A 16,604-nucleotide genomic window follows, 5' to 3' on the forward strand; every position below is an offset into this window, starting at 1 on the left:
TCCTTTTCATATTGAGTTTTATTATAATCACGTTTTTTGGAGAATAAACTATTTCTATTCATATTGAGATTGCTGCATGAGACACTATTACTTTACTCAAGTTGTTGACTGAGATTGTCACTCACTCAGCACGACGGAAGTAGCAAAAATCACAGTGCAACTAGCAAAAATTCATTTTCCGGTATAATCATAATCAATCTCAGTACAAGGTAAACTCAGTTCGTGACACTGGGCCTTGAGTTTGATGCATGTGAACTACAGTAACAACCAGTGCAGCATAGTTTAAAAAATGCTCTGATCAAATCTTCAGCTTCTTAATTCAAAGCTCAGATATATATAAAAAAAACCCTGCAAAGCAAATTCCAATTCATAACTCACGACCACTACTCTGCACATGTGGGAATTCTGTCACCAGTGTCATAGAAAGTTCCGTACTCTCCTTCTGGCTGCAGGCAGTGGATTATACACCGTAGTTTCTTCAGCAGTTTCAAGGTCACATTTAGGTGGATGTGTAAAGCATTCTGATCTCTTCTCAGAAAGGTTCTCAGCTGGAGCTCAGAATAACTTTATAGTGCTTTCTGTTTTCAGGACTTTCTCTTGTTAGTAGTGCACACACAGACGTACACATACACACGTGTGCTCATTTTACACATCTTAGAGAGATCAGCGTGCCTGTGCTAATACAAAATGACTTGACCAGCCCTAACTAAAAATCAATCCCCCCACCCCTCGGTTCCTGCTAATGCTCTTAATGTTGCCAGGGCCATGATCATGTTTTGCATCCATTTGAGTCGTGCTGTTAATGCAGCTCTAAGTGCTCCACTGTGTTACTGTTACTGCAGCTGTCTTATGGTTTGTGTTGGATTCGTTGGATGATGCTGACACTGATACTTTCTACCTTCCTCAACTTCATTGATTTGGTGGTTGGCAATCACCGTTTCATTTCTGAAACAATTGTTCAATATGATTGTCAGTGTTTTAATACGTGATACGTTAATGTCCAGGGTTGGGATCGATTATAATTGCGTAATTGATAATTTATTACAATTATAATTGTGATTTTATTTTAAAACTTTAGCTGTTTTAAGCAGATGTAAATTGTAATTGAGTTCAGATAATTGACTTTGTATTTGTAATTGGTATGGAAATTCGATAAAAACTCAAGAACAATTCAATTCATCTAAAAACGGGAGAATTATGTTTCATATCATGTTTTCCCACTACCTGGGATAATTTTACCATTTAAAAAAAAAAAAAAAAATTTATTAAAAAATGAAATTGAGGGGTATACTGACAGAAAAAAAGCTCAGACACCCACACCAAACATATTAATACCAATATTTTTATGGATGAAGAAGCCTAACAAGGTATCAAAGAGAAAAATTATATGATAGTTAATATTTTTTTAGTGTATTTTATAGCTGATTTAAGATTGACCTGTTGTCAAAAAAGATGCTAACACAAGAGGAAGGTTACGTTCTATTGGGTTGTGTAGTGTATTAAAGGCTCAGTAATTGAAAACATAATTGTAATTGACTTGCAGGGGGAAAACTATAATTGTAATTGGAAAAAATGCCAGTCACTGTAATCATAATTGTAATTGAAAAATGTAATTGACCCCAACTCCTGTTAGCAATAAAAATGTTTTGGGGGAAAAGACACTTATACAGATGTTAAGTTATGATGGTGCGTCAGGCATCCTTCTTATTTTTGATTTTTTGTTTGCCGTCAGGGTAAAGCTCACCGAGACAAGCAGCTGGTCTACCTGAAGGATCACCTAGACAAATGCTACCACAGCCGTGACAGGAAGTGGATTGTACTGTTCCCTGAGGGAGGCTTCCTTCGCAAGCGGAGAGAAACCAGCCAACTGTTTGCCAAAAAGCACTCTCTGCCCCACTTGACCCACGTCACGCTGCCGCGCCTCGGGGCGAGCCACGTTATCCTGAAAACCCTATCGGCCCAGCAGGAGAACGGCACCGTCGGCGGCGAGACGGAGACCCTAAACCAGACAGGTGAGTTGAAAACACCTTAAAAAAAACTCTAATATTGGCTACGGATTTAGTAACGATGGAACAAATGACGCCCATATTGTTCTTTTTTTGGATAATATGTTAAGGTTTAATTTATTCAACAACAAAATAATAATAATAAATTATTTAAACTTCTTTTTTCTGGAAATGTACTTTGATCTCCTGACATCAAAGGAGATCAAAGTTAAAAATAAAAACATTTTCAGGAAGGTACATTTTCTGAATAAAAGAAATCATATTATTCAAAAAGAAAACAAAAACAACTTGGAATTACTACGCAGAAATTAGGGATGCATCGAAGCACTCAGCAGGCCCCTCTGAAGGACACTGGCAGTTGACAGTGGAGACATGTCTGGAGATCAAAGTAAATTTCCTGAAAAACAGTTATTCAAAGAGAGGACAAAATGGACTTGCTGGAATTACTACTCAGAAGTCAAGGACACATCAAAGTGATCAGCAGATGCCTCTGAAGAAGACTGGCAGTTGACAGCTGAAACAAGTCTGGGCATCAAAGTAAATTTAAATAAATTAAACCTTAACATATTACTGAGTGGTTCAGTGAAGGCGTGGAAATAGAAAAAGACCGGTAATATAAACAGAATATCTACAAAAATAATGCAATGACATACAAAACAAGAGAACTCCAACAGCAGCAGCATTACAAAAGAATTACGTCCCACAATGTGCACATAGGATGGGGATAGGGGGCTTGTACTGCTACAGACCTCCATCAGAATTGAGTTTGCATGACATATATGACAAGTATTGGGTTAGCGTTGATTAAAAATGAAACACTCTTAAAAACTTGTACAATCTTATGTTTCCTATTTTTGTAGCGTTTTATGTTTTATTTTTTTCCTCAATAAGGCAGATGATCTGAATCTTTGCTAAATGCATCATTGAAACTGTGATGAAACCCAGATTTAGTGACAACCGCCCATCCTCTATATTTGAACAGTTTAGTGGTTTCTCCTGGCTTGGCTTTAAAGCCATTTTTAAGTGTGTGATCATAAATCAGAGCAGTTTTGTTATCATTATGATTGTGGTCCAGAGATTTGAGAGTGCTGTTAGTTTGTCAACACACCTGTGTCCTACGCTCTCAGCACTAATATAGTGAGATGCCATCTGCTTATTCCTCAGCAGGAGAGACTGTCAAACCAGCAGAGAACCTTTTTGTAGCTGGACACTGTTGGGTTTGCCTAAAAAAGGAGCACAATGCAGACTTTTACTACAGACGTTATTCCATTAACTTTGTCATTTTTGTAGGTTTTTTTTTTACTACTTACCTTCTATTTATACATATATATTTTATTTTTATGACCAGCTGTTACTTCCTGTTTCTTACCATTTTATGTCCTCTGCTCTCTGAGGGAAGCTGGTTGCTGCTGCAGTACGGCCCGTCCTTCCATTTGAATCTTGCTAATGGCATTAAAACCTAGGGCATAGAAAAAGCCCACGTCCCCAGAAGAGTCCTCTGTCCCCGAGTATCCTCTGTTGTGTGTTTATATATGTGTGTATTTCTGTGTATGCCGATCAAAGGCACAGCTCTGACCCCCCTCAATGCTCTGCAGAGGTGCCCAGAGCCTGCTGACTCGCTCACAGACAAATGGGCCACTTGGAGGAAACAGGATTTGATGGAAATGTGTGTGCCGCTGCTGTGTATCAGCCATGCAGTGTCACAGATGGAAACACAATGGTCTATGCCTGCCAGTGGTTTTCAAAATAAAGGTGCCAGAGAGCGTGGACCCCCTCTGTACCTGAAGGTGGTTGAACACAGACATGAACATTGAAGAACAGTCATGTGGAGACAGGGTCATCTATAAGGGGGAATAAAGGGGAGAGATTTTTGGGGACCATCCATAAAGTCAGTAAAATCATGGTCCATTGTTCTATGAATTTGTTATAACCATATTTATTTATTTATCTGAATAATATCCACTGTTATCCAGGAAGTTTATTGTTATTTGTGCCATAGTATATAGTCATCTATCTTAAAGATGGAAATCCTTGTTTTAAAAAAACCACAAATGGTGGAAAAGGTGGCAAAATGGGATTTTAAAAAACACAGAAATTGGTTAAAAGTTGCAAATTAAAGTGGCCAAATACAGACAAAGTGGTAAAAAGGTTTCAAAATGTCAATATTGACTTAAAAGTGGCTGAAAAAAAGTAGAATTAGTTAAAACTGGCAAATAATGGGCAAGACAAGTTGTGAATGTCGTTAAATTGGTAAAAAAAAAAATAAGCATGACGTGGTGAAAAGAGGTTAAAAGTGACAATAATGGGTAACATATGCGACATTAGGTGGTGGAAAGGGTTTATAAGTGCCAAAAATGTCTTCAAAGTGGAAAAAATGTGCAGAAGTCATTGAAGTTTGATGGAGAAGTGGCAGAAATGAGAGTAATGTAGCAAAAATGCATTCAGAACAGCAAAAATATGGCAAGAAAAATTGATGAAAATGGGTTAAAATGTGGCACGTTTGGTGACAGTTGCAGAAAAAGGGTAAAAATATGCAAAAATTGGCTCAAATTGTTCAAAAATTATTGTTAATTTTTTGAAGGCATCTGGTGACTCCCTCCCAGTGTGTCACAACCCCAAGGTTGAGAACCCTCGCTCTATGCAAAACTAAAGTGCATGGGTCACTGGGTGCTCATGGTAACCCAGCCTCCACAAAGCCATAAACTTTATTTACAGTTGATGTGCAGGTAAGCAGAGTTCAGATGAGAGCTGTGAGTCATTTACCTGCAGGTAAATGTTTGATCGCCCTGAGCAATCAGAGGAGGGGTTTTAGCTTTAAGTTTCTGTCAGTGGGAGGTGCCCTGTGTGGACTTCAAGTGTTCTTATTGGCCCAAAGAGTGGCCTGATGGGAGCCAGGTATATTTCCTTCCTTTAAACATTGACAGAGGGTGGATCCCTGTTAAATGAGATTTAAAATTACCTCACCTGCTGCAGTTCCTGTACACTTTGTCACAATAGTGGCTCAGGGCCCTGTTCCTTAGCTCACATGAGACGGTGAGATGTTTGTGTCTGCCTCTGAGCACACAAGAACAGATCTGTATCCACTTACCCTCTTTGGCATCTCCGCTGTTAATCATTCCCATGATATGCTCAATTTGTCTAAAGTCAGTGAAGTTTTTATTACCTGCGTATCACTTATTGTCTTCTGTTTTTTTTTTTTAAGTTTCCACTTGTTTCTGGACTTTGAGAAGGCTGAGCTGAAATTCCATGTCATTTCAACAAATTTTCAGGACATCACACACAAAAATTCTGAAAATTGTACTTATTGTTTCGTGATTATTCAATAGGCACACTTTACATTTTTAGTTTTTCAGGGCATAAGTCGATTTTTGTGCGTCCTTATTTTTCTTCCATTTTCAGCTTCCAATATCTCAGGAACTACATAGGAAATTTGGTATAGTAATACAGCTCCACCTACTCTCTCAGAATATACAAAAACATCTGCTATACATCTTATCTGTTGGACACGTCAGCCCCTTAAAATTGGAAAAAAGTGTGTTGGGGTTTGAGGCTCAAACATTTTTTAACCTTAGCATATGCTCAGCTTCCTGTAATTTGATCAGCTTTGAGCTATGTACATAGACTGTTCACATCACTAATGATTAGACAGATATGCACATTCATTCTTGGGTAACAGTCTCTAGAAATCTAATTAAAAAAACTTTTCTTTTTTTTTTTTACTATATTCAATGGCCAATAACTGCATGTGGGAATATAAGGCAAAATCTGATCTGTTTTAATTTATAGTATAAAGATGACTCTTTCTTGGGATATAAAACATATTTTATTTATGCAAGTTTTTCATTTGTATTTTGGACCCCAACTTTGGGTTATTTCACCACTTGCGAATATAGAAAATCATTTACATGAGGCCATTGTAGCTTGCCTCTGTCTTATAATCATTTGTTGTTTATCAGTTTTTCACTAGTAACATAAGTAATATAAAAACCATTGCATCAGAAAAGCATTTATTTTTGAAGACAAAATATTTATTATGAACAAATTTCTCATGTTCTACATTTTCTACAATTATGTATATCTATCTAGTATCGAGTACATTTGGTTTTAAAATGATGATCTTTAAACTTTGCTTTTCACTTGGTTAAACATCAGTAAGAGTCGAGACAGCATCTGGATATGTGCTTATACTACGTGTATCCAATCCACTGGCCTGTGTTTCAAGCACCAATTCAACAGCAAACACGTTTTCCTGCTCAGTCCTTCAGCATTTATTCCCAGTGTTAAACATGATAAAGTGTTGAATTGTAATTTGTTGACATTTCTGTTCTTACCTCTGCTGACCCCAATAAGAATGTAATACCATGAGACTAATGGTTTGTAAAAGTTAGCGTCACAGTGTCACACCATGGCATTTTTTACTTTGCACAAAGAAGCCTGTGTGTTCCAATAGGGAAGGGCTTTAACAGCAGAATGACTCTGGCTCATGTCATGGTCATTGTCGTCACTCTTTGATGTCTGCTGATAAAGGCTCACTGCTTTCCTGTTTCTTATGCTATAAAATCTTGTGCAGAGAGTTTAGTTTTTGTGCCTCTTCAGGCTATGTTTAATGCTTTAATCATCCTGATATTATAGTTAATGTGAGGCCCATCCTAATGCCTTAATAAGCAACAAGCCTGGAGGCTGGAGCATGTTAAGAATTGTTTCAATAATTGCGGTTCAACTGTTTTATGTTGATTGGAATTAATAAATTCTTGTGTTGTTTTTATTTTATTTTATTTATATATTTTTGTTTCTTTATTTTTCTTTTCTTTGCCTTTCCCCCCCCCCCCTTTTTTTCTTTTTCATTTTTTTCATTATTTTCTATTTTATCTAAAAAAAAAATTTCTTTTTCTTTGAAAAAATAAATAAATTAGAAATTCCACAGCTGACACTGATTTGCAAATATTACAAAAAAAAATCTTGCTTGAATTATGTTTAGTCCTTTATTGTATCATGTTTGTGGCCCTCATAGCAAACACTTTAATCAAAAGCAAATATAAATTTGAACTCAACCAGTTTTGGTTTTCGTATAATAATATGAGTAAAACTTTAATTTTGGCATTTTTAATCTGTGGCAATAAAGTTTTTTTCATCCCATATGTGTCTTTATTAAAAAATACATTTCTAAACTCATATATAAAACATACAATGCTGGTTTCTCTCTCAATACAATGGCAATTAATTCCAGCAAGTTCATTTTGTCTTTTTGATCAATATGTTAAGTTTTCTTTTTTTAAGACAACTTTTTTCAGGAAATGTACTTTCATGAAAAAGTTTTTATTTTTTTATGTATTTTTTTTCACTTTGATGTTCTTTGATGTCAGGAAATCAAAGTACATTTCCTCAAAAAAGTTGTCTGAAAAAAAGAAACCCTAACATATTATTCAATACTATGACATTAAATCATAAGAGTGCTCTGCTCCTACTGAAAAACACTGAAAAATATCCTATACACACATGCGTTTCTGCTATTTGCTTTATTACAGATTTCCTGAGTTGCAAACAAAGTTACGCAACATTAGCTTAATGACAACAAATTAAAATGTTTGTATGAACTTCAATCTGAGTTTCTGTGTTTGTTTTTCTGGCAGTTATTAAACCTAACGGTCTGCAGTGGGTAATCGATGTGACCATAGCGTACCCAAAGGCAAGACCCATGGACATCCAGACTTGGATCTTTGGCTACAGACCCCCGACAGTCACACATGTTCATTACAGGTAAGAATCAAACCTTTTTTTTTTTTTAGCTTTTGCTGTCGACTTGGTTGTTTAGACCAGCGTCCATGAGCTCATCCATTACCTACACGGGGATGGAAAACCTGAACCACAATGCTTTACTATGCAAACGCTCCACGTAGCAAATATGCAAAATGCTGCTTCACGTGACAATGCACGACAGACGGACACTGTTGGCAGCAGCACTGGGGGTTTTTTCTGATGTGTTAAGCATCATTCAATGGTAAATAATTTTAAATTGTGTGGTTTTTGAAGTTAACTTACTCACAGGCATTGTCAATACATCACTTAGCATTTGTCCACAGCTTTGGCTGCATGTAGACTTTAAGCTTGCACAATTCACAGCAGGTTTGAAAGGAATTTGTTCTCTTGTTCCAACATGAAATAATGAGATAGTAGGACTCACAATAGCTGAAGAGATGTTAGTGTAGTCACACTGGACTGGGGTTAACAATTCCAGCAAGTTAATTTTGTCTTTTTGAATAATATCTTAGTTTTCTTTTATTCAGACAACTTAAGTAAATGTTTTTTTTTAATTATTATTATTTCCTCTGATGTCAGGAGATCAAAGTACATTTCCTGAAAAAAGTTGTCTGAATAAAAGAAAACTTTAACATATTATTCAGTACAATGGCGTTAAATCACTAGACATCACATGGTGTTCCAGCATGGAGTAATGAGATAGTAGGTCTCACCTGAGCTTAACAGACGTTAAAGTGTAGTCACACTGGACAGGGGTTAACAATTCCAGCAATCCAGAACATCACCAACATTTACTCACGTGTTCCTCCTTCCATTATCAACGTTTCCTGAAAATTTCATCCAAATCCATTTATAACTTTTCAAGTTATCTTGTTGACAGACAGACAGATGCAGGGTAAAACATAACCTTCGGCTCTGCGCGTCATGCTTGGTGGAGGTAATAAAAGGGCTTAGTATGTTTTTGAAAAATAAATGCAATCAACTTCCAAGCTAAAATGCATTGGTGTGCTATGCATATGTTAGCGCAATTAAATTATTTTTATTTTTTTTTTTGTGAAAAAACATGATTTGGACATTTTTTGGATCGATAGGATAATCGAGAAGTGAAATACTGCGATATATCGCAGAGTCAATTTTTTTCTTACATCCGTACGTTGAACCAATGAATACTTTGGTGAGATATGGTTAATTCACACCCAAGAAGTAACCTGATTTCTTGGCCATGTCACAATCTGGTTGAGAATTACACAAATGGTAACCGTTAGATTTTTGGTTAAGGCTATATGTTGTAGAAGTCACATCCTGGTTTGAAAAGCTGTTTGTATTCTAGCATTTACAAGCATGTGTCTGAGTGCATGTAGAAGTTTATGAATGAGACCATTTCTAGAACACATTAGGAGTTGCATAGAGCTTTGAATGGATCACATTACTCACTCTTTAGTCCTCAGAGTTCAATGACTCAGCGAGAAAACAAAATGTAGGACTTGATGCTAAGTTAGCTGCTGCACATACCACCACCATACCACTCTGATCATCTGTCGCTAAAAATATCACCATTTTCATGCTGAACGAATGCTTCTCCTTAATGTCCTCTCTCCCTTTTCCTTCTGCATTTTTTAATCTGTCCACGTCAGGATGTAGTGATGGTGGGTTGGGATTATGAGTTCTATACCAGTGGTTCCCAAACTGGGGTACTTGAACACATCTCAGGAGGTACACGGAAACATTTGTCAATTTTATTTATTTATTTTTTTTGACATACACAGACTTTTTTCTCATCCATTAATAATAATTTGTGGCACAACTCTTTAAAATACACCAAAAAGTTAAGTTGAAGTTTTAAAATGAGCAAAACATCAGAAATAAATGAATTAAAAGGCCTAAATCAAGGTTTATCTTCAACGAGACACATGAAAGAGTTCAGATGAGCCTGCAGACAGAAATACATAATGTATAACATGAATTCAATCAATTACAATTACGTTCTCAATGACCATTTCATTTACAATGAATCATAATTACTGAGCCTGAAATAAATAACCATCCTCTTGTGTTAGCTTTCTGTTAGCATCGCTTATGATAACGGGTCCTAAATCAACTCTAAAATACACTGGAAACAAATGTATCTATTGGGTACCTGGTTAGGATTCCTAATCAATGAAAATATAATTAAAATATTTTAATATTTTTGGTGTGAACATCTGAGCTTTTTTATGTCAGTATACTAGGGCTGCACAATTATGGTCAAAATGTTAATAATGATTATTTTTTATCAATATTGTAATCAAAATTATAATCAATCATTTAACATGTTAGGCAAAAATTTGTGATTTTATTACACTGCTTTCAAACAATGTGTGTACAGTTTATCGTGCAAAATGAAGCCTTAAATAAAAATTCTTTAAATTAACCCAAGAATTTTAAATGTGCCTAAGACTAACAGAATAAATACATTATTACAGAGGGCAGAGCCCGTGTTTTAAATGTAAATATTGCCGAAGATTAGATTAATTTAATCATGACAACCAGAATTGTGATCACGATTAATATTTGATTATTTGTGCAGCCCTACACTATACCCCTCGATTAAATGTTTTTAATTGTAAAATGTGGGAAATCTTGATATGAAACACATTTTAATAATCGTCAACTACATATAACCAAAAGTGATCCTGCTACCTCATACAGATGCATGAGCACAAGTACAAAGTAAAAAAAGAAGTGATTAATGAAGCCCAGTGTGACGACTGTTTCCTTTGGAGTCGCTGCTGCTTACTCGGGCTAACGGTGGGCTCTCATTAAGGCTGTAATTGGACAAATCTCTGGTCCCACCCCTCCTCTGGGAGTCTGCAATCATCCATCGATACAATCAGCTTCACTCGCTTGGTCAGCAGCTCTGGAGCTCCTACGATGGACAAACACAACCCATCCACAGCCGTCTACGTCAGTGTGGATGTAGAGAGATGATGTAGTGACCACAGGGGGTCCATCCGTGCTGATTACTGGTTACTATGGTGCCCTACGTATCACCCTGATGATCCTTAGTGAGGTGCGTAGTAAACAAGAAGAGACAATTGCATCACAATGACAATTGCGATATATCCTGATACTAAACGGGACAATAAACTGTAAATTGTGATATATCGAAATATCAATAATTACAAATTTCACCTTCACGAGTACAAAGTAGTATAAAATGCTATTTATATATATTTTCTTTTAAAAACTTGCGAGAACAAGTAAATGGTAACTAACTGTAGTTCAAGTACCAATATCAAAAACAAATGGTAGTTTCATCAAACTGATTCTTTTTTAAAAAAAAAGTAACTACATACATTTTTACATTACGTGCTATGCATATGTTAGCGCAATTAAATGTTTTTTTTTTGTTAAAAAATGTGATTTAAAAAAAAATTAAAATATTTGGATTGATACAATAATTGCGCTATGAAATATGATATATCACCAGATCGATTTTTTCTTACACCCTTACTAATAAGTTTATTAATTGATGTGGTAGCATCAGTAAAGGAAATGAAGATTATTTCAGGATTGTTAGGAAACCAAAACGTTTAGACGACACACACAAGATGAGGTTTATCAAGGGTTTCATTTGATTAGATTTATTTATTTTTGAGCATGTAAAAACAAAAATGATGCATATAAAATAAAAGGAATATCTCAAAACAAGTTATTTTCCAAAACAAGTCAAAAAGACAAAGTATGAAGCTTTCAATAAAACATTTACTCATTCAAAAAAGGAGTAGGAAGAAGTCTGACTTATTTCATCCTATCCCTCTTCTAAACATAGCTCATATATACATATACATACATATAAGCTACATATATACATATGGACACAATAATTATATTAATAAAGGTGAAGACTTCACCTATATTGTACATAAAACCAAACGTCTATACATTGCTGTATCCATATCTTTCCAATTATTACATATTATTTACTGCGTTTTACAATTCTAACTATGTTTTCAGTTGTAAGTTCATTTTTGAGGCGGTAATTCAGGGTGTAGTAGTCGTGGAAGTGTTTCATTTCTGTTAGGATGGGGGAGAAAGCGTCAAGAAGAGAAAGCGTCAAGAAGAGGAAGCGTCAAGAAGAGGAAGCTAGTGTTGTCTGGCTGACGCCCAAGCGGATCCACCTCTTCCAGCCAAAACTGACTCAATAGAATTTTGTTATAAAAAAGTAAAGTTATTTAAAAAAAAATATTTCCCCTCCTGCCCCTGTGTTCCCTTAAGGAAATGATTCATAAGACAGTGAGAAAGAAGAGATCCTTGGTTACAGATTGATAATCTAAAGCCCAGAAATGAGAAGCTAGGCCACCTCCAAACCTACAGGAGCAATGTGACCTCCATCTGTCTACAACAGCAATGGAAAGTACTAGTAGTGATGGTGTGTCAGTATCCGACAACAAACGAGTGTTGTGACCTTGTCGGTGTACTGCCATCCTTCTCACCCTCCACTTGTCTTACAATTTAATGAGACTAAATATATTTAGACTCTAAGCCACAGTTTTACAACAGCTAACGGAGTGCTGGGTAATATTATTTCAGATGAGTCCATGTTTAGTGCGCTGCTCTTTTTAAAAAAGAAGAAAAAAAACTTCCTCCGCCCTCCCTCACCATTTCCTGCCCTCTCCCTGTATAATCTAAGCTTCCCAGATTGCAGCGTTATAAGCGATCATTGAATGGCAGATGGGAGAGCTCGGTGGGTGTAGAGGCCAAAAGAGGGCAGCAGTGGGTGTAAAATACATTGAAATTCCTTTTTTCTTTTTTATGTATGCGCCATCATACTTTTTTCCTCTTTTTTTATTATTTATTTGTTTATTGCTGTTGTGTGCATTTCTAGAATGTGCTTTTTACAACATGATTTATAGTGCTAAAGTCTGCTGGGTCATCAGAAGGAGGCACACCTGGTTTCCTCACACAAGCTTCCATCCTTAAAAAAACACAAGGCAGGTTTGTTTTTTTTGTTTTTGATTGTTTCTGCTGTAATTTGTGGTCAGTCTGGATCAATATCTCTCATGCCCGTGTCTTACCCATGTGTGTAATGACTATCTGGGTGATTAGAGCCTGTGTCTTGTCGTAACAAATGAGTGCAGGAATTTTTGTCACCGTAGACGAACATGACACTCATCCTCCATTTGGTTTTCTCATCATTTGATAGCAGCTCATTCTGGCAAAGTCAACTGCCTTAGTTGTACTATAAAATAACAGGCTTTTTCATGTTTGGCGGATGACGTAACTGAAATATCAGCTTTCAATCGGCCAATTTCTGTATTGTACAAAACCAGGAAGTTGGCACAGGCACATCCTTTTTGTTTCTAATACAAATATTTTAAAATGAAAAAGACTAGAATTGTTCTATGTCCTTTTGCTCAGGTACTCCTGATTTAGAGATATTCAATTAAAGAGAAATGGCAAAAGGTATTAGATCACTTTATACCTCCTCACGAATAAACCAACAAGTACTTTGGTAATTAAAGGGATCCCCTTCTGTTTTTAGAAATTTGGCCTAAAATCCTTGAAATTTACTTATTAGAAGATATATGCCTAAAAAAACGCATTATTATGCACCATATTCATTTAATTGCCTTTTAAAAATGAGGCTACTTTACAGTTTTAGAGCCTGTGTTCCGCCATCTTGAAATCACATGATTGATTGATGTCACACAGCCCTACTATCCTGCTTTTTAGATCATTTAACCAGCTTTTTTCGGTTAAAATAACAACTTGTGCTGCGTGTAGTTGGTCTAAAAAACCAGGTAACGTTAAAAATGCTGATATATCTATATTTAATTTACCAAAAGAGGATAAAAACAGACCTGAAAAAAGTAGTAGACAATGAAGCAGAGAAGAAGAGATCTCCTCAGGGGCCTTTACTGCCCCTTAAACATTGCATACTGTAGCTGACGCTCTGATGGACTTTCTTGGAAGTTGGTGAGTAACCAACAACAGTTGAAGATGCACAAACCATGAGCATAGAAGGACCTCCACCAAAAAGTCAAGATAGTGTATATTATGCTAACGTAGCATATTATATAATTGAACGTGGTTGGACCTCCTGTTAACCTTCAGGCCTGTGACCTGTCGAATTCAACTCATGTTCACTTTGGAGTTTGTTTAGATTTGCTCGTCTCGTCATCTAGACACATTGTTAGGATAGGACGCCAGGGTATAACATGGCCAAGTTAAAGTGACCCTTGATAAGGTTATATAGTCCTTTTTTTTTAGTCACAGTGGTATTATTGCACCTAATCTCCGACCTCTGCTCTGATAACAGGTCAACGCTCCTCAGGTAGATTGATATTTAGCTTTATATGCTGACAACAGCACACCACTTGTCTAAAGTGTATCGGGGCAGAATGCCAAAGTGCAACCTGACACGTAGACAATCGCATCAAGAATGGAAAAGGCTTTTTCAAAAGAAACACTAATAGGAACAACTGACAAACTGTGTCCATTTATTTAAAGCAGCTTGATAATATTGACAGAAATTATTTTTAAAAAACAGAACAGTCTTGCCTTTGGGAGTCTAGTTATTTTACATTTCTTGTGTTCCATGTGAAACTATTTTCTTAAACACACTCAGCCTGGAGACAGAGAGGAAGCTGATTAGAGACCAAACAAAGCAATTAAAGAGCAGACTTCTGACGTCCCCTAGACTTCTCCCTGACTGAAGATAAAGGCTTTGGTCATGCAGAATGTGGAGCTTCCTTGGGACTCAACGTTAACCTTTAACGTCCTAGCATAAGAAATTGGCCATTAACTCATTCTATGTTGTTTAATTATTGCTTTGGCCTCAATGAGTAGCTGTGGTTCCACAAGACTGGGAAAAAACAGTCTTGTGATTAGAAGTCTTACTTTGTATTAATAAGACTGTTTATCTTTACTTTAAAGTAACAAGGGGGCTGATGGGAGACTTTCTGCTGACAAAGAACATCATAATTTTAATGGTATTGCATCGCAGATTGCAGTGCATGTTGGCACAAAATTTTGAGTATACGTTAGTTTTACACCAGGCTCCGTATCCTATTATTAACCTTCGCAAACATTGTGCCCCAGAGCTGGACTCCAGGGGCAACACTTTTGTTTCTGAGGATTTTCACGGCCAAAGACTAGGGTCCCCAAACACTGACTGGCTTCCCTCCAAGGAGGCGGGTTGAGTGGACTGACTTTTACAGTCACGGTCCAAATGTAATTAGCTTCGAGTTCAGAGTGGGAACGATATCTCAGGAAAAAGGAGCCCCACAGACGTTTGATGGCACTAACAGGACAGTAAGTGCAAGGAGCCCATGAACGGCTTCCCATTTTGTTCTCTGAAAGACACTCTTTTGTTTATTACTCTGATTAATAACAATAAATGTAAACTAAATGAAAGAACCGCCTAAATCTGCCAAGTCCACAAACTTTTTTGTTGTTACTTTACCAAACATGAGAGAATGAGAAGGGAAGGTAATCCTTGGTGTTGAGAGATATAGACGGAAGAGTCTGGAGCTTTTTTCTAGTGGTCTGCCTTTCCGCCATCAGGGTGGTCAGGTTAACAAGCAAGCTGCCAAGTGAGGACGGAGAACTTTGCCAAAACATCACCATTGGTTCCTGATATGTAATAATTACAAAACTCTTTCCTGGTCAGTTCTGGTCAAGCTGCCCTAAGCAGGCCAGATACTAGTGTTGTGCTCAAGACCACACTATACCGAAACCAAGACTTGCCCGAGACAAGAATGAACTGACAACAAGACAAGACTTTTGGGAGCCAAGGCCATAAAAATGTTTTTTTTTAAACAAGACAAGGTTTGACAGTTAAATAACTATCTTTAATTTATTTTTAATATATTTGACAGACAAAACATTTATCTGCAACTATCATAGCAGAACATGTAAAATTCTCAATTACACAAAATAATCGGTGTCATTTAGTTCTTGGAAAAAATAATCTCTCATGTATTAAAACTTCTGATGAATTCACAATTATTCTAAATATCTGAAAACAAGATTTTTATGTCAGGTGAATGTACAGCCTCCTACCTCTCTCTCCCGCTTGTGTGTCGTGGTGTGTGCGTCACTCAGTCAAACTAGGAAGGTTGCAGTCATCGCATGAATTAAGGATATCTATCATTTTATCCAGTTCTTCTCCTTGTTATCACATGAAGAAAAAAATCAAAAAAATAACTGGAATTAGACCTTTAAAATGTCTCTAGACCAAGACCAGCAACATATATAACACTAAGATTACTGAACAGCAGCAGATTTTACTGAGACACACACTGAAAGCTGGTTTTCCTCCGAATCCCAGACCGGAATGTTCCCCCAAAATACTAAACCCTGTGTCCACATCTGGCCAACAACCCTAAAGCTTGATTCTGATCATTCATCTGAACCGCCACAACAGTTCCTCTCTGGCACTGTAAGCAATGGCACGTCACTCAAACACTCGGGCAACGACATTAACTCTGCCTCAAACTGGAACCAAACTGTAGTTTCCTGACACTGCTGAACGCCGTTTCCATTTGTCACGCAAGGACGCCACTGTGTGCGCATGCGCGTGTGGTTACTGTAATGCTGTAGGCTACAGGCGAGATGATGCGCCAATTGATCAAAGTGTTTGTTTTCTATGATTTAAAATGAGACCACTGACTGGCCTCAGCTTGAACTCTGGTTCAAGCTACTGCACATCAACAGCCATTAAAGGAGTAATGGAGCAGTACTGGTCACGGAACAAACTAAAAGACAGAGACTCGTTTTCTATATAGTGTGATTAGAAACTGTTTATATAGCTATAATGTCTTTTATTTCTGACGCTGTGCTTTACAACAGGGGTTC

At 36.8% G+C, this 16,604-nt stretch overlaps 1 protein-coding gene across 1 annotated transcript in view; it reads left to right on the forward strand.

Moving 5' to 3' along the window:
* lpgat1 (lysophosphatidylglycerol acyltransferase 1) overlaps positions 1 to 16,604 on the forward strand; it is a 57,281-nt gene that overhangs the window by 26,075 nt on the left and 14,602 nt on the right. Inside the window, exons 5-6 of the mRNA XM_028439440.1 lie at positions 1,733 to 2,012; positions 7,637 to 7,763. Coding sequence (XP_028295241.1) covers positions 1,733 to 2,012; positions 7,637 to 7,763 — 407 coding nt within the window. The remainder of the gene's footprint in view (positions 1 to 1,732; positions 2,013 to 7,636; positions 7,764 to 16,604) is intronic.

Source organism: Gouania willdenowi, chromosome 24, assembly GCF_900634775.1.
Source record: "Gouania willdenowi chromosome 24, fGouWil2.1, whole genome shotgun sequence".
Lineage (NCBI taxonomy): Eukaryota > Metazoa > Chordata > Actinopteri > Blenniiformes > Gobiesocidae > Gouania > Gouania willdenowi.